This window comes from Mastigoproctus giganteus, chromosome 1 (genome assembly GCF_048544385.1).
Source record: "Mastigoproctus giganteus isolate SK-2022 chromosome 1, ASM4854438v1, whole genome shotgun sequence".
In the NCBI taxonomy this organism is placed as follows: domain Eukaryota; kingdom Metazoa; phylum Arthropoda; class Arachnida; order Uropygi; family Thelyphonidae; genus Mastigoproctus; species Mastigoproctus giganteus.
The window spans coordinates 6,166,467-6,185,772 of record NC_143575.1 but is presented as its reverse complement, the minus strand read 5'-3'; the positions used below and the strand labels follow the sequence as shown (position 1 = coordinate 6,185,772).

At 39.1% G+C, this 19,306-nt stretch overlaps 1 protein-coding gene across 1 annotated transcript in view; it reads right to left on the bottom strand.

The window, feature by feature from the left end:
- Window positions 1–19,306, bottom strand: part of LOC150090513 (protein C-mannosyl-transferase DPY19L1) — a 272,499-nt gene that overhangs the window by 206,237 nt on the left and 46,956 nt on the right. The window contains exon 6 of the mRNA XM_090378261.1: window positions 12,496–12,589. Coding sequence (XP_090234387.1) covers window positions 12,496–12,589 — 94 coding nt within the window. The remainder of the gene's footprint in view (window positions 1–12,495; window positions 12,590–19,306) is intronic.

Below are 19,306 nucleotides of genomic sequence, written 5' to 3'. Positions count from 1 at the left end.
TATACTAAACTGACTGCTTCTCATCATATGGGAGAGAACAACTGAGTTAGAGGTGCTTTAGGGATAATGACCATACAGCTATGAAAAGGTTTCCCCCATGAGCGCGTGCGCGCACACACACACACAACTGACAAATGCCAAGAAAGGTTAGTTCGGTGAATGATTAAGCACTTTATCAGTGATGGGCAAAGCATAATAAAAGTGTACCCATCATCATCAGCAACTTTCCAGTTCCATCTGTTTTGTGCAATGGACATCCATTTACAACCCACAAACTCGTAAATTTCATCTGTCCATCTCCGTCATTGTCTTCCAGTTTTCTTCTAGCTCCTCTTGGGTACCATTCTGTTATTTTCTTAGTCTATCTATCATCATGTCTTCGAGCTGTGTATCCTATCCAAGACCATTTTAGTTCTTTAGTTTTGATAAGAATGTCCTTTACTTTAGTTTGCTGCCTAATCCATGTGTTTCTTTTCTTATCTAACAGTCTGATTCCTAATATAATTCATTCCATTCTTCGCTGTGTAGTTTTAAGCTTCTCTTCCATTCTTTCAGTGAGTGCCCAAGTTTCATTTCCATAAGTGATGGTGGGGAAGTATACATTGGTTCATTATTTTACGTTTCAGACATATTGGGATATTGTTCCTCAGTATGTGAATATATTTCCTGAATGCTATCCATCCAAAATTTATTCTTCTCTTGACTTCCAGCCATTTATCATTATTACAGCTAATGATTTGTCCCAGATAAGTATACGAATCCACATTTTCAATTACTGCTCCTTCAATGATTATATCCCTTTCTGTTGCATACTTGTTCATCATTACTTTTGTTTTAGCCATATTCATCTTTAGTCAAAAATCCTTACTAACTCTGCATAATTGATTAAGATTTTCCTCTAATTCTTTGGGATCATGGCTTACGATCATAATGCAAATCGTAAATGGTTAAGGAACATTCCATTCACATTGACTCCTTTCTGGGACCAGCCTAATCTTCTGAAAGCTTCCTCAAGGGTAGCAGTAAACTACTTTGGAGATATTGTCTCCCCCTGTTGAACTCCTTTCTCAATTTTAAATTTGAGAGTCTTTGTCTAGCTAATAAAGGAGGTAGCGTTCTCATATATTTTCTTCAAAATCATAATATATGGTGTATCTATGCAGTGTCTTTCCAGTGCCCGAAAGATTGCCTTATGTATGGAGTCAAATGCCTTTTCATAATCCACAAATGCCAAGCATAATGGTGTTTTATATTCATTTGCTTTCTCCATTAGCTGTGATATTATGTGAAGGTGATCCATAGTTGAGAATCCTGTCCTAATACCATCTTGCTCTTTTGGTTGGTTCTGATCAAGTATTCTTTCTAATCTGTTAGTAATGACCCTTGTGAACAACTTGTAGACGTTGGATAACAAGCTAATTGGTCTATAATTTCCAATTTCTGATTTATCTCCTTTCTTATGCAGCAAACTATGATTGCATTATTCCACTGCTTGGGTGTAATACCTTTTCTAATGCATTTTGTGAAGAGTCTTGCCAGTTTCTGTATCATGTCTCTTCCACCCAATTTTAACAACCCTACAGTAACTTCATCTTCCCCGGGCCTTTCTGGGTCTTCATTTTCTTCAACGCATGTCCTACCTCATCAGGAAAGATATCAGGTTATGTCATACGTGTTACTAATTTGTGATCCATCTTCCCCCAAGTGCTGGCATCATTTCCTCGTATAATTCTCTATAGTAGTCTTCTGCTATTTGAATAATGCCTTCTCTGCTATTTATAAGTACACCATCTCTATTCTTCAGTTTCAGTATCATTTGTCTTTCTACATTACTGCTCCTAGCTGCTGATTTAAGTCCTTTGTTTTCCCTTAATGCCCGTTCTACTTTTTTTGTGTTAAATCTTATGTCCTCTGAGTCTCTTTCTAATGGCTTTGCATAACTCAGTATACTCAATTTTCTCCCTGTCAGTGTTTACCTTCCTCTTCATTTGTCGTCTTCAGGTCATCATGATAAGTGTTTCTTGACAAATTTTTTCTTATATGGATTTCTTTTTACTTATAGGTTTCTTGAGCTTTATCACTTTCAGAAAGTTGTAGTATTAGTCGTTGATATCTTGGTCCTGAACAGTCTGCAGAAGCTCAAACTTGTTCTTAAGTTCCAATACATACTGCTTTTCTCCTTTTCTGGGCACCTCCATAGCCAGGTGGGAAGGAGCAGCAGTGCGTAGCACAAGCTTCTTGATTAGACCGGGGTTCCAGCCTGTCACCACCAGATACGGAGGATGTGGAAAGGTCAGGGAATGACCACCGCATATCCCCGGAGCAATATGGCCTTAGTTGCTAATGCTCCTAAAAACCAAATAACATAACATCTCCTCTTCTGTTATCTCAAAGACTTTGGTATTATTTAGCTGAGTCAGTTTTTTCCTTTCTTTTCTTACATCTATATCAAGTGTGCATCTTACCATTCTGTGATCACTTCCAACATTTACATTGTTCAGGATGGTAACATCATTCACGATATATCTTGTTAGTGAGGATGAAGTCGATTTCATTAGTTGTTAATCTATTTGGGCTCTTCCACGTCCACTTTATGTTCACCCTTTTACTTGAAAAAAAAAGTTCATTACTGATATTCTTCGAGATTCTGCCAATTCCACAAGTCTTTCACCTCTTTCATTTCTTTCACCAATTCCAAAATTTCCTATAGTTCCCCTTTCTGCGCTGTTTTGTCTCTTTCCAATCTTAAGGCATTAAAGTCTCCCATAATGATAGTGTAGTGGGTTTTCTGCTTATCTAGAAGACTATAAATTTCTGTGTACATTATTTCAATCTCTTCATCATCATCATCATGGTGCATAAATCATTATAACCTTTAGCTTTTACCTCTTAGAAATTGTGAGTAGCAGTCTTGACACCCTTGGTGATGTAATTTTGAATTCCAAAATGTTTTTTATATCTTTATGGACCAGAAAGCCAACTCCAACTTCGCTCCTTTCACTGTTTCCATTGGTGTACAGCAGATTTCCACTTGATAAACTGATTCATTTCTTGTTCTTGTTTCAGCCAAACTGATGATATTCCAATTCGCATTTTCTAATTCCTTTTCCAGCTCTAATATACTATCTTCATTGATGAGCGACCTTACATTGTAACAGGCCAAGTTCAGTTTCCGTGCATGGCAGCCTGGTTGTACCCAGAGATTCTTAGCACCCTCTGCTTCCACATCGATTCTCTTGCTGCCGTAAGAGGGGGAGTGAAAGCTGCTGGAGGGTTTGGTCTTTTCCTCTTCAAGGTGACCAGGTGTCTTGAAGAGAACCACTCTACACATTCGTTGCCACCTAAGTGATGTAACAGGACTTGCCAGCAAGAAGGTGTGCTTGAGTAGATTTTAGAGGCAGGCCAACCAGATTTCTCCTAAATCTTCTGAAATAGAAAGAAATTGGATCCATCAGTGTTTTAGACTGAATGTCTGATAATACACGGAATGCCTGTTCCCCTCTAAGCCCCGTAAAAGTGTACGTACAACTAGTCAAAGGTTAGTTGGTTTGTTAAATGAGAGTTTAATGGTAGCTCATTGGCACTGAGGACACAGTTCACTTGATGGTTTAGAAAAATCTACTATTAACAATTTAGTCTTCTAGTGGTGCAGCAGTGTGTTTGTCAAATATTTGGTTTCAGGACTGAGTTTTCAACTAGTGACAGACTCTGAAGTGGTTTCTTTATGGGATTCAAATTTTTTTTTTTTTTTAATAAAAAATTTGTAAAACTTTGCTTTCAGATATTATATTCTAGCTTTGATATGCATGTTGGACCAACCACGGCTCACAGCTGTTGATGAGCTTAGTCCCTTTGGCATGCAGAAACTGTGCCAAGGGGACTACATCCATAGAAACTCACCTTGAAACATTGGCAAAATTAATTAAACCATGTTTTAAACAGGGCAGCCATTTTGGTTTAGTTGGCTAATGTGAACAAAGGCATACAGTGTCTGGTAAGAAAAAGAAAATAAATGTTACCCAAGTGCAATGATTTATGCAATGTTGCACTACTGTGAAGGCACTTTTTCTTCCCAAAACATCCGTTACAATTAATAGTGATATAGTAAAAGTAGTGATTATCTCATTTGAGGATATTCTTGTTATGTGAGGATAACAGAGAATTCCAGAGTAATCAGCACAATGGCCAGCCACATCCTCTCTAAATAAACTTGCATCCTACCAGATTTATGTGAAGAGGAAACAACTATATAACCACAGAATATCACTGTCACATTATGGCCTGAGAGTACTAACCCTTTTATTATAATATGTCAGTAATTGCCAGGTTATCTCTACTACTACAGTACAGGTGACCCCTGCTTAACACTGATAATTCGTTCCGTAAAAACAGAGTGCTAAGTGAATCGGCACTAAGCGAGCGCCGCATTCCCATAAGGTAACATATGTATTTGTGAGTTGCAGTCGGTGTCATAGGATATTTCCTAATCAATAATAAACGGTAGTGAAAAGATGCACAAATGTCGGTAAAAATATTTACCGACATATTTGTACGTATAAAATATTCCGCATTACATACGTATATAATTATGTGGTAATATTAAACTTAAAATTCCAATTAAAATCATGAATTTAATTGATCTAAATTGATTTAATTTAAATGATGAATTTAATCAAGAAAAATGTGTCGATTTTGGGTTGAACTTTGGCCCTCTTCCAAATAAACTAAAAGGGGTATTAATTTTAAATCTATGTTAAAAACTTGTTGAGAAGTATAACACATAATACCCCTCTTCAATAATTTTAACAAGTTCTTTTTTGAAAGTTTCGGCTCCTTAATCTGCACTTGCGGCTTCTCCGTGGATTTTAAATCTATTCAACCAGCCCTTACTAGTTTTAAATGGTTCCACATTTTTTTTTTTTTTTTGGTGAGTTTTCTTCAGATCATCATATTGGCTAATCTCTCTCTCTCTCTCTCTCTCTCTCTCTCTCTCTCTTTTTTAATAATATTTAACTAGATCGTATGTATAGCTTAGCTTAATTTTCAGAACTCACCTCATGAGGTGAGTGCTGAAAATTAAGCTAAGCTATACATACGATCTAGTTATTACATTACAGCACATAAGGACTCCTTAAAAATTCAAAAATAATATTTAACTTAACTGAATTCTGCATTGGATATTATCTTCGATAAAATTAGTTAGTCTTTCCATTTCAATCCTAATAGCTGGCCTAGCCCTAGTTGCTTGCAGTGGAACAGCTATCTTTCCCGCTGCTAAAATTAATTCTTTATTTTTTTTTATAATTGTTCTTACAGTTAAACTTGCAAGTTATAAATTATGGCACACATCCACTTGTCTTTGACCAGAATCGATTCGCTTCAAAATGTCTAATTTAATTTTCAAATTCAGTCTTTTTCTTACATTTATAGTCTTCGTACTGCGCTCAGACGTCGTTGCTTTTTCATTCTTATCGGCCATTATTAACTCTTCAAAAATGTAACTGCATTGGTTGCATTAATTATGATACAATGTTCAAGTAAACTGTCCGTTTCACACCATGTCTAATATGGTACTGAGTGATGACTAGACTTCGAATAAATGCATATAACGCAAATATTACAAGCAATATACTTGGTCATTTTTTAAAATGTTGATCTCGGAACTACGTAACAAGTCACTCTACTGCAATTAAATTAGCGTGCGAGAAAATTTCAGCATGAGAAAATTTCTCAAGTCGGCGTGGGAAACGTTTTAATGCTGTTTTGATATTAATTTTCAAGCTATCAACTCCATCAAATGAAACGATTTCGTTAAATATGCCAAAAATGCAATCTGTAAAAGAGCATTATAGTGATCTGTGACAGCGTTATAGTCAGATATGGGTTATAATATAAGAACAGCGTTATAGTGAATCAGCGTAAAGCAAACCGCATTATAACGGGGGCCTGCTGTAATTGCACGCTTCTGGAATTCATTCTTCTTCTTGTTCAGCCATCTTCCATCGATGGAGGTGTGTTATCAACTCGATTTTAATTTTTGAGGCTGCTGCTCTGAATAGTACTCCAGTGCTGCTTCCAAACCATTTTTAAAGATTTTCCAACCAACACTTGGTTTTCCACTGGTTTTTCCCTGGATGAATTGCAGTTTTCCACATTTATCCCCTCTCATTACAAGACCAAAGTATTCCAATTTTGAGGTATTTCTTCAACAGCATGATACATACGTGAAGTGTATTTTTTGTAGATAATGAAGCATTCAAACCCTACATTGGTATTACGTTTATTTTCAAATCAGAAATATATACATAATGGGGTCAAACATTTTGTGGTATTTTCTTACCACATCTTTAGTGACAGCTGTCTTTGCAATATCACTTTGGTCATACACATTAAAAAGCTTTGCAATATCACTGAAACAAATTTTGGTCACAAGAACTTAAGTTCTTGTTTTTTTGATTACACCATCACTTTGATCTTGCAAGGGCCTATTGAATTTGCTTTATGCTCTTTGCAATCGTATATAAGTAGAACTCCTTTTCCACATTCTTAGCTCTCTTCACCTGTGATTTTTCATTCTCAGCTTTTACAAGTCTTATCCCATTAGCTGTAGAACAACTAATGGGGTAAGACTTGTAAAATATCACTTTTACAATTTTTACAATTTTAAAATATCACCAATCCTTGGCAAGGGATGCAAAGAAAAACAGCAAAGAGTTCTTTACTTATGTAAACTCTAGAAGGAAGGGGATGAATCAGATTGGTCCACTTGATATTGATGGGTCAAGTGTTGATGATCCTGCTCAGGTAGCTAACAAACTAAATGAATATTTTCCATCGACATTCACACATGAGGAGTTATTCAGCGAGGGGAATGCCAGAGGTGTATTCAACTCTAGCAGTAAGCTACAGAATCTTGAAATAACTGGGAGTAAAGTGGAGGAGAAACTGTTGAAGATAAACACAAGAAAGGCACCCGGGGTGGATGGGATCTATCCAGTTATATTAAAGGAGGCAGCAAAGGAAGTAAGCAAACCCTTAGCCATAATTATGAGAGCTTCCTTGGACTCAGGGGAGGTACCCATAGACTGGAAATGTGCAAATGTGACCCCAATTCACAAAGGAGGATCAAAGGCTGACACAAGTAATTATAGACCTGTGAGCTTAACTTCTGTTCCAGGAAAATTAATGGAGTCACTGGTTAAAGAAGCACTGCAGGATCATTTAGACAAGACTTCAGTTATAGCTCAGACACAGCATGGTTTTGTTAAGGGGAAGTCTTGCCTGACCAACTTGATTGGATACTATGATGCAGTCACAAAAGAACTGGATGCAGGGAATAACTTTGATATTATATACTTGGATCTTAGAAAGGCTTTTGATACTGTTGCACATGGAAGACTGCTACACAAATTGGAGCAGTGTGACATTGGAGGCAAATTGCTGCTATGGATAAAGGGGTGGTTGAGGGGGAGAAGACAGAGTGGTAATCAATGGACACTGCTCATCGTGGACTGATGTTATTAGTGGAGTCCCTCAGGGCTCAGTGTTGGGTCCATTATTGTTTTCTGTATTTATAAATGATATTGATGATGGTATATCGGGCTTAATGTCCAAGTTTGCAGACGATACAAAGGTTGGCAGGGTTGTCAAGGACACTACTGACACTATGCTGCTGCAACAGGATCTGGAAAGGTTGAGCAGATGGGCTGAGAGGTGGCAAATGAAGTTTAACATTGACAAATGTAAAGTACTACACACGGGAAACAGCAACCCCAGAGCAACGTATCAACTCTGTGGTACTACACTGACAGTGGTAGAGAATGAAAGGGACTTGGGGGTGGTTGTGCAGGCAGATATGAAGTTCTCTGAGCAGTGCAGACGGGCTGCAAGAGTAGCTCATGGAGTATTGTCAATGATATACAGGAATTTTTCCAGCAGGGATAAGGAGGTGATTATTCCATTGTATAAGGCGATGGTCAGGCCACACCTAGAGTACTGTATACAGGTCTGGAGGCCTCATTTCAAGAAGGATGTAGAGCTGCTGGAACGAGTACAGAGAAGGGCAACAAGATTAGTGAATGGAACAAAGGGGTGCTCTTACGAAGAAAGGCTTAAGTTTTGCAAATTACAGTGTCTGGAGACTAGGCACCAGCGAGGTGATCTGATAGAGGTGTATAAAGCCTTGAATGGTTTAAGCATGCTCAATGCTGATGGGATTCTTCCTCTAGCTCAGAAAAATCACCTGAGAGGGCATAAATTCAAATTGAGGAAAGACAGATGTAGGATAGACGTGCGGAAATTTGCCTTTAGCCAGCGGGTGGTTGGTTGTGGAACAGACTTCCATCCCTTGTGGTGGAGGTTGATAGCCTAAATAAGTTTAAGGCTCAGCTGGACAGGTATTTTGAACGAACAAAGGGGTGAAGTGGAAGTGGGTTTTTTTTTTTTTTTTTTGGCTGATGCTGCATAAGCTTGCTTTCTTGCATCAAATGCCTCTACTAATGCTAATGCTAAAATGATCTTTTGTGACAGCGGTACAGCTGTCACTGAAAAAGTGGTGAGAAAATACCACGAAACATTTGACCCCCATTATGTACTAGGTAGTAGATGACTCTCATCAACCTGTGAAATACCACCACTTTGCTTATTGGAGGCTTGAAGTGGTGGAACCCATGTTTAGTCTCTAGAGCTAAGTTCCGGTCAACCCTTCCCTATCTCTTCCATCATGCAGTATGATTGATGACTTTTGAGGTTATGATGAACATCGTGGCGAGATCCAATATTCCTTACATTTCGAGGGTACAGCTCTAAAACGGTTTTCGCAGGCCGGCCGCTAGTTAGTACACAGGACCGAACCTACTGGTAACTCTCTAGGAGGCTTCTGGATCAGCTAGTGTATAATCTTGCTACCTCTACTCTGCCAGATAGTGACTGGAGGGAGTCCGAGTAGTGTGTATGCGGGGAGCATTGTCGAGGCTACGTTATGTCAAGGATCTGGGTTTATTCTTACCACATGTACGCCATATCCAAAAATTTCATTACTTCATACAGCATGTCCCACCCACTTTTTCTTACTATTGAATACACCATGAATTGTCAAACTAATAGAACAAGCTTATCTGCGAAAAGATCTAAACCTCCCAAGGATTTCCTAATTCATTTCACAAATATATGTGGTCTCAATTCTAATCTCAACCATGTCCATTTCCATTTGCAGTCTGCCAAACCCCATGTACTTTTTCTGACAGAATCTCAGTTATCGGTTGATTCAACTACTGCTCATCTCAGATGCCCAAATTATTCGCTGTATGATTCCTTTCGCCTCAAAGGTGGTACTTGTGCATATGTCCGTTCTGATATTCCCTGTCAGAGACTTGGCAATTTGGAATCTCCTCTCTTTGATCTTCTCTGGCTTAAAATCTCTCTACCTCACTGTGTCAAATTCATCTGTTGTCTCTACCATTCTCCCAACTCCACTAATCACTTGGAGCTCTTTGACTTCCTCTCGTTGCAACTTGACTTTCTCCAGTCCAACTTTCCTCACAGTGAGGTAATTTTCCTTGGTGATTTTAATGTTCACAACTCCAGCTGGCTTCCGTTTTCTGGTCACACCGACCCAGCAGGTCGAGATGCTGAGGCTTTTGCAATTACTAATGACCTAGCACAGATTGTTCATTTACTTACAAGAATACCAGACAATCCGAATCATACAGCCAATACGCTCGATCTTTTTCTCACAAACAACCCTTCTAAGTACACGGTCGAAGTGAGAGGTCATTTAGGCACTTCAGATCACAACTTGGTGATTGTCTCTTCTCCAATGGAACCTTTATCTCATGGCTATTCCCAACCTCGTGTTGTTTGGCATTACAAGAATGCAAAATGGGATGACCTGCGAGACTTGTTTTCTTCTTTTCCTTGGTCGGATTACTGTTTCAAAACTCCTGATGTCAACGTTTGCTCAGATCGTGTCAGTGAAATTATTCTTGCAGGAATGGAATCCTTTATCCCACACTCCACTTTAAAATCTCGTCCTTTATCTAAACCTTGGTTTTCCAATAAATGTGCTAAGGCTGTTCAAGAGAAGAATGTTGCATATCGTAATTGGCTTATTTCTAATTCTTCAGTTTCATTTTCTGTCTACACCAAAGCTCGCAACAATTGTAAAGCAGTTATTAATCAGTCCAAACTAGAGTTTGAACAGGCTAAGAGTAGAAAACTTGCTTCTTGCCCTAATGGTAGCCGAGCATTCTGGTGGTCTCTTGCCAAAGCTATTGGCCGCAACTTTTGCCCATCTCTGCTTCCACCTCTGTCCAAACCAGATGGTTCTGTTGTCACTTCAGCCAAGGATAAAGCTGACCTGCTAGCATCCCATTTTTCTTCCAGCTCATGTATTAATGAACTTGGTAAAACACCTCCCACCATTCCCAACACGGTCCATTCAATGCCTCCTGTGGTCTTCCGTCAAAAGGATATCAGAAGGATTTTGATGAATCTTGATGCTAAGAAAGCTCCAGGTCCTGATGGTATTTCTCCACTTGTTCTCAAAATCTGTGCTCCTGAATTTACTCCTATTCTTTGCCGCCTTTTTTCACTTTCTTATTCCAAAGGTGTTTTTCCTTCTGCTTGGAAATTTGCTCATATCCAGCCAGTTCCTAAAAAGGGTGACAAATCCCTCCCATCCAATTATCGTCCCATTGCAATTACTTCTACTCTTTCTAAAGTAATGGAGAAATCAATTAACCGCCAACTCTTAAACTACCTAGAAACCTTCCGTCTGATCAACGATCGCCAGTATGGATTCCGTCAGTGTCGATCCACTGGTGATATTCTGGCTTATGTTACCCATTTATGGACTACTTCAATGGAAAGGTTCGGTGAAAAACAAGTAGTTGCTCTTGACATCTCAAAGGCTTTCGATCGTGTTTGGCATAAAGGTCTTCTAAATAAGCTTCCATCTTATGGTTTGCCAACTGTTTTTAGTAATTGGTTATCCAGTTTTCTCTCTGATCGCTCACTGAGGGTGATGGTAGATGGTTCTCTGTCTTCTAACTTCTCCACTAATGCCGGTGTCCCCCAAGGTTCAGTTCTTTCCCCCACTCTTTTCCTCTTGTATATCAATGACCTTCTTCCATTGACTGGAAATCCTATCCATAGTTTTGCCGATGATAGCACATTGCATTCAACTTTCCATTTTGAGAAACCTTGCACTGCTCAATCAGCTTCAACTTCTCGAAAATCTGCTACCAATACCTTAAATGCCGATCTTCAGGTAATTCTTCAGTGGGGCAAAGACAACTTAGTTGATTTCAACCCTTCTAAAACTCAGTCTTGTCTTATATCTCGCAAAAAGGATTCTTCTGCTCCTATGCTTATCTTTAGTGACACTCCAATTTCTAGGCAAAAGGATATATCTCTTTTGGGGATTACCCTGACTTCTAATCTCTCTTGGCACAAGCACATTACAAATATTGCTTCCTCTGCATCTAAGAAACTTGGTTTTCTCTTTCGTTCTCGGCATTACTTTTCTTCCAAACAGCTGCTCAATCTGTATAAATCGCAAATCTGCCCTGCCATGGAATATTGTTCCCACATTTGGGGTGGTGCCCCCAAAACCTCTCTCAGGCTTCTTGATTCCATTCAGAAGAGGGCAGTTAGGTTAATTAATGATTCATCTTTAACAGAGTCTCTCCACTCGCTTTCTCATAGACGTACTGTTTCTGCTGCATGCCTCTTCTACAGATATTTCCATGGGCACTGTTCTTCTGAATTGGCTTCTATAATTCCCGCTCTCTCTTTCAAAACAGTCCGAACACGTGCTGCCACCAGCCAACATCCATTTACTGTCCAACTTCAAACCCACAGAACCAACTTTTCATCTTCCTCATTTATTCATTCAACTGCCGTTTTCTGGAACAACCTTCCTTCATACGTATTTCCTGAAAATTACAATCTACAGAAGTTCAAGTCCAATGTCAACAAATATCTTCTTTCATCTTCTCAACCTCCAACCCAAGCACGGTACTAAGTACTATAGGTTCTAATACCTCTTGCGTTTGGGGTTCACATAACAAAAAAAAAAAAAAAAAAAAAAAAGTACATATTTACAATTTGGAAATAAACATAATACCAACGTAGGTTTTGAGTGCTTTATTATCTTCAAACAAATATTCCAATTTTATTTTCTTGATAATAAACCAGAAATTCATAACACATTTAAACATTGAATTACTGAAACATACGGTATTCATTCCCTGCAATGATGCATTATTGTATATTTATTTCAAAAATATATATTAAAAATTGTAAACTAACTTTAATAAATGTATTTCAAATCTGTTATCTTTTACATGTATTGAGTAATGTACTTCATACACTACTTTAAGAGAATTCAAAGCACACTGATAACTGTATTTCGCCCATTATTTTTAAGAGAATTCCAAACCCATAAAAAATAAATAAACAAACTAAAAATAATTAAATTCATCTAGAACTCACCTTAAAAATTTAGCATAAATAAATAATAAAGATGTAACCAAACCATTCCATAAAAAAACTGCAGATGTATAAAAGTATGCGGGTTCTCCAAGACCTGTAAAAAATAGACATCAAAATTACTGCTATCAGAAAGTTTACTGTTTAATACGATAAACTATATAACTTATAGAAATAACTGAACTGCAATAAAAGCCTGTGATAACCTTTATGCTTCTCTCCTACAGCTTTAGTACATTCAGTGAAAAATTAGCATTAGCATTAGAAGAAGCATACGATGCAAGAAAGCAAGTTTACGCAACATCCACCAAAAAAAAAAAATAAATAAATAAATACGATTTCACCCCTCCGTTCATTCCAAATAACTGTCAGTTCAGCTTTAAATTTATTTAGGCTATCAACTTCCACAACAAAAGATGGCAGTCTTCCACCAATCAACTACCCACTGGCTAAAGGCAAACTTCCATACGTTTATCCTACAACTGTCTTTCCTCAATTTGAATTTATGCCCTCTCAGGTGATTATTCTGAGCAAGACGAAGAATCTCATCAGCATTGAGCATGCTTAAACCATTCAAGGCGTTATATAGCTCAATGAGATCACATCGCAGGTGGCTACTGTCCAAACACTGTAATCTTTAAAACTTAAGCCTTTCTTCGTAAGAGCAATTTGTTCCATTGTTCCCTTTGTTCCATTCACTAATCTTGTTGCCCTTCTCTGTACTCATTCCAACAGCTCTACATCCTTCTTAAAATGAGGCCTCCAGACCTGTATACAGGACTCAAGACATGGCCTGACCATCGCCTTATTATTTTTTTTTTTTTTTTATGAAAACCCCAAACACGAAAGGTATCAAAACCTATAGTACTTAGTACTGTGCATGGGTTGAAGGAGAAGTGGGGGGGGGGGGAATGCCGGAAACTTTGCTCTAGAGACTAAACATGGGTTTCACCTACAAGGAGATAATCAACTCCTTATCCCTGCTAGAAAAATTCCTATATATCATTGACAATACACCATGAGCTACTCTTGCAGACAGTCTGCACTGCTCACAAAACTTCATATCTGCCTGCACAATTACCCCCAGGGCCTTTTCATTCTCTACCACTGTCAGTGTAGTACCACAAAGTTGATACGTTGCTCTGGGGTTGCTGTTTCCCATATGTAGTACTTTACATTTGTCAATGTTAAACTTCATTTGCCACCTCTCAGCCCATCTGCTCAACCTTTCCAGATCCTGTTGCAGTAGCATAGCGTCAGTAGTGTCCTTGACAACCCTGACAACCTTCGTATCGTCTGCAAACTTGGACATTAAGCTTGATATACCATCATCAATATCATTTATAAATACAGAAAACAATAATGGACCCAATACTGAACCCTGAGGGACTCCACTAATAACATTAGTCCACGATGAGCAGTGTCCACTGATTACCAGTTAAAGGATCTGCTGGTTATGTGTTGGTACCAGATACCACAAGACACATTTAGATATGTTGTAGCATCCATGCCTTGCTGAATAGAGCTGTTTTGGCTGCACAGGGAGGACCAACATGATATTAGGTAGGTGGTCATAATGTTTTGGCTCATCGGTGTATCATGGTGTTGCTACAGCTAGGAAATGTTCAGGTACACCACAGAAACTGATAGAAAGAGACAAGAGGGCATTCAGAGGTATGGTACATAGATCCCATCAGTCCTCATATAGAGTTAGAGTTGTTGTTGTTATTTAGGAGCATTAGCAACTAAGGACACTACTGAATAAGGCTATATTGCTCCGGGGATATGCGGTGGTCATTCCCTGATCTTTCCGTATCCTCCATATTTGGTGGTTACGGGCTTGAACCCCAGTCTAATCAAGAAGCAATACTACGCACTACTGCTCCTTCCCACCTGGCTACGGAGGCACCCAGTCCTCATATAACACATCAACCAGGAGTTCAGGGAGGCCAAAGGAATGGATATTGGTTGGTTCTAGCAGAATATGTAAGGAGGTGCATGCCATCAGATTTTACACAACAACTGCAACACAAAAATCACTGTAATTGGTCTCTGGAATATGGAAATTTGTGTCATGGAGTGATGAATCATAGTTTAAGTGGAGAGCCATGTTTAGAATTGGCAGGTGCCTAGAAAACATTATTTACCAGAATGAATTTTCTAAACTGTAAAGTCTGGCAGTGATATCATTGGCTGAGGTTGATTCTTGTGGTTTAGGCATGGACCATTGGTTGCTATTCCTGGAAAAAGGAATTTCATGCAGTACTTGACATTCTGGAAAAATCTGCTCTTCCTAAACTATGACACCAGTATGGGGAGGAGCACTTTTCTGTTCCAGCAAACCAGTACAATACACTATGTAATACTGCACATCCTGTAATGACTTCATTTAATGACACGAGTGTGCAAATGCTTCACTAGCTTGCCCAGAGCCACAACCTTAATGCTGATGAACACCTTTAGGATGAATTGGAATATTTCAGGCTAGGCCAACACACCTAAAATCAGTAGCTGAATTGACCACTCTGTTGAGGAGGAAGGGACAAACTAATGAGGTGCAGTGTCAAACATCAGCCAACACATTAAATATTATATCAATAAAAGGTTCTTTGAAACGTGCAGATGTCTGGTTATTTTTGGCAATGTAGTATAGTGTATATTAAATACTAAATATACAAAAATAAATCTAAATGAATCTTAATATTTAAGATATTTGTCTTGTGGTAAAACTTTATAACAGTCTGTTTTTTTGTTTTTTAAAGAAGAGGCTCAATTCTAACAGATCTTCTTCTTAGAAATAATCATTTGAGCATCGTACAATTTCATATTTGCTGAATGTTGACTCAATCCCTATAAAAAAAAAATAACCTTTATAGTCATATTTGAAAATATCAGGGCATTCCATAAGTAACGGCATCATTTTATTCATTTTTTGAAATAAAGAATGAAGGAAAATAATATTTTTCTTCATTCCCAATTTTTCAATTTCTTTCTGCCACCTTCCTTTCTACAAGCACTTCAATACCACGTTTCTAAAATTCCTTTGGCTTCGAAGCAAAGAATGTTTGCTTCAAAAAAAGAAAAAGAATTTTAAGTTTTCAGAAGGACAATTCTGAAAACTTAAAAATTTAAGTTATTTTCTTTCAAGATAGTGTTGCAGATTTCAAAATGGTTGGCAATCTGGCAGTAAGTCTGGAAAATAGGTAGATGTGATATATTTTTCAAACCAAGTTCCTCAATTTTGTCATATATGATCCAAGTGGTATATGATTGATTGATTGATTGATTTGATTTTTATGGCGCAAAAACAGCAGGGTTATAGTGCGCCAGGAAAATGTTAAAATATAAAAAGGCAAGACTGGTAACTTGTAAAAATCTTACGTCGCCTAAAAATACATAAAATCATATAAATAAATAAAATCAGTACAATGATAAAAGCAAATTGTATATTTCATATGAGTGTATACATATTGATCAACTTTAAAAATTTAAAAACTGCTGACACATTGTCGTTGTCATTTAAAATCTGACTGAGTGTATACGGCTCAGTCAGATGGGTAAAAGCAGTAAAACGAGCATTTATAAAACTGGAACAATCATATAAAATGTGTTGGACGGTTAAAATGGTGTCGCATTGCTCACACATAGGAGGGTCATCAGACCTCAGCAAAAAGGAGTGTGTTAAATGACAGTGTCCTATGCGGAGCCGAGCAAGAACAACTTCCTCCTTGCGATCCCTGCGTAAGCTAGACAGCCAAGGATGGATCACGGGCTTAATTCGACACAGCTTGTTCGTAGTAATCAGTCGATGCCACGAATCTTGCCACTCAGATTGTAAGTTACTACGGATCACTTGCCTGTAGTCTGTATAGGGGACTAACAGGTCAAGATTATCCATCAGGGCTGCCGATTTGGCTGCATTGTCAGCCAAATCATTTCCTCTAATCCCGATGTGACTGGGGATCCAGCAGAAGCGGATATCGAATCCAGTTGTATAGAGATTGTATATTATCTGCTGAATTCGGGACAGGGTTGGATGGTTAGTGTGTGACACCGCTGATAAAGCCTGTAGTGCACTCATTGAATCGGCATATATAATACACCGTTGGTATCGGTGTTTTCTTATGTGATCTAGAGCTAGCTCTATGGCATGCAACTCTGCAGTGTAAATGCTGCAGTCAACGGGTATCTGCTCTGATATGGTTTTATCTGGAAAAACAGCAGCAGATCCCACATACGATTCTGACTTCGAGCCGTCTGTGTAAACTGGCAAGAAGTCAGAATGTTCTGCACGGTGTTGTGAATAGAGCTGAAGGTAGACAGAGGCTGGAGTATTAGACTTCGTCGCAAGTTTGAGCGAGAAGTCACATGCTGGTGTTTGTGCATGCCAGGGTGGAAGGGGCTCCTTTGGTGATTGAGCAACCTTGTCTACCGACATGTTAAGCTTATTGAGTAGCTCTTGAACACGAATGCCGAATGGCCGATTGGCAGTACGTCGTGTGTTATAAAGATTTTCCCATCGTGGCTCAAAAACGAATGTCCACGTGGGATGGTGTGGTAGGGACTTCAGTTTGAAGGCATATTGCAGAGACAACTGCATTCGCCGAAGCAACAAAGATGGTTCATTTGCTTCGGCATACAGACTTTGGACAGGCGAAGTTCTAAAAGCACCAGTAGCAATACGGATGGCTTGATGATGGACGGGGTCAAGCCAATGAACAGCGCTATTTCTGGCAGATGAATAGACCTGAGACCCATAATCCAATTTTGAGCGTATTAGTGCACGGTATAAGCGGAGTAGAGTGCATCGGTCTGCACCCCAAGAGGTAGAAGAAAGAGAGCGGAGAATGTTAAGCCCTCTCGTGCACTTTGTGCGTAGGTGACGAATATGTTGGACAAATTAAGCTTTTTGTCAAAAATGAGTCCCAGGAATTTCGTCTCTGATAAGACTGGAATAGTGCTTTGTCCAAGTCGTAATTCAGGCTCAGGGTGGAGGTTACATTTGCGGCAAAAATGGACGCAAACCGTCTTCTCCGGTGAGAACCTGAAACCATTGGCCGTGGCCCAGGAGTTAAGACGGTCAATAGCTTGTTGCAGTTGTCTCTCAATAACCCTCATATTGCATGATTGAGAAAATATACTGAAGTCATCAACGTAGAGTGCACTGTTTATAGTTGGAGGAAGTTGTTCGGAAATAGAGTTTATTTTAATGGCAAAAATCGTGACACTTAAGACAGATCCTTGTGGTACCCCCTCCTCTTGGCAAAAGGGCCGCAAAAGGGAGGATCCTACACGAACTTGGAAATAACGGCAGGACAAAAAATTTTTAATAAAAACGGGAAGGTGACCTCTTAGGCCGAGATTGTAAAGGTCTTTTAAAATGCCAAATCTCCAAGTTGCTTTTTCCATGTCAAAGAAGATGGACACCAAATGTTCTCTTTTTAGGAAAGCATCTCGGTTAGATGTTTCCAGTCTAACTAAGTGGTCCAATGTGGACCTATTTCTTCGGAAGCCGCAATGAAAGCGGGAGAGAAGGTCATTCGATTCTAAATACCATAAGAGCCAAGATTGACCATTCTCTCCAATATTTTGCACAGACAGCTGGTCAGAGCAATAGGACGATAGTTTTTTGGATATTTAGGATCCTTTCCTGGCTTAGCAAAAGCAAGAATAGTTGCCTTGCGCCAGGTTTCCGGAAAGTGCCCTTCGAGGAAGATTCTGTTGTACAGGAAGAGCAGACGGTCCATGGATTCTGGTGAAAGATGTTTGATCATTTCATAATGGATGTTGTCTGGTCCAACAGCGGTAGCCTTTGTACAGGCGAGTGCTGTTTTCAGCTCATGGATATTAAATGGGCCATTGTATGGGTGGGAGCCCTTCGATGTGAATTTAAGGGCCTGTTTTTCAGCGTTGCGCTTTAGGACCAGAAACTCTGGGGAGTAAGATGATGTTGCAGAGATGTTACAAAATGTTTCCCCAAGAGCATTGGCTACTGCAGTAGAGTCTGCAATAGTACATCCATTATATTCAAGGACCGATGAGGGGTATGCTGTGTATTTTCCCTTCATTCTCCGGATTTTATCCCAGACTACCTTAGAGTTGGTAGAGTGGTTAATAGATGATGTAAAACGGATCCACGATTCCTTTTGACTCTGACGACGGATGTAGCGTGCTTTGGCTCGTGCACGTTTAAAGGCTATAAGATTGGTCGTGGTAGGATATCGACGGAATATCCTCCACGCTTTGTTTTGAGCCTTTTTTGCTGCTGTGCATTAGCAGAGGCATTTGATGCAAGAAAGCAAGCTTATGCAGCATCAGCCAAAAAAAAAAAAAAAAAAACCACTTCCACTTCACCCCTCCGTTCGTTCAAAATACCTGTCCAGCTGAGCCTTAAACTTATTTAGGCTATCAACCTCCACCACAAGGGATGGAAGTCTGTTCCACCAACCAACCACCCGCTGGCTAAAGGCAAATTTCCGCACGTCTATCCTACATCTGTCTTTCCTCAATTTGAATTTATGCCCTCTCAGGTGATTATTCTGAGCTAGAGGAAGAATCCCATCAGCATTGAGCATGCTTAAACCATTCAAGGCTTTATACACCTCTATCAGATCACCTCGCTGGTGCCTAGTCTCCAGACACTGTAATTTGCAAAACTTAAGCCGTTCTTCGTAAGAGCACCCCTTTGTTCCATTCACTAATCTTGTTGCCCTTCTCTGTACTCGTTCCAGCAGCTCTACATCCTTCTTGAAATGAGGCCTCCAGACCTGTATACAGTACTCTAGGTGTGGCCTGACCATTGCCTTATACAATG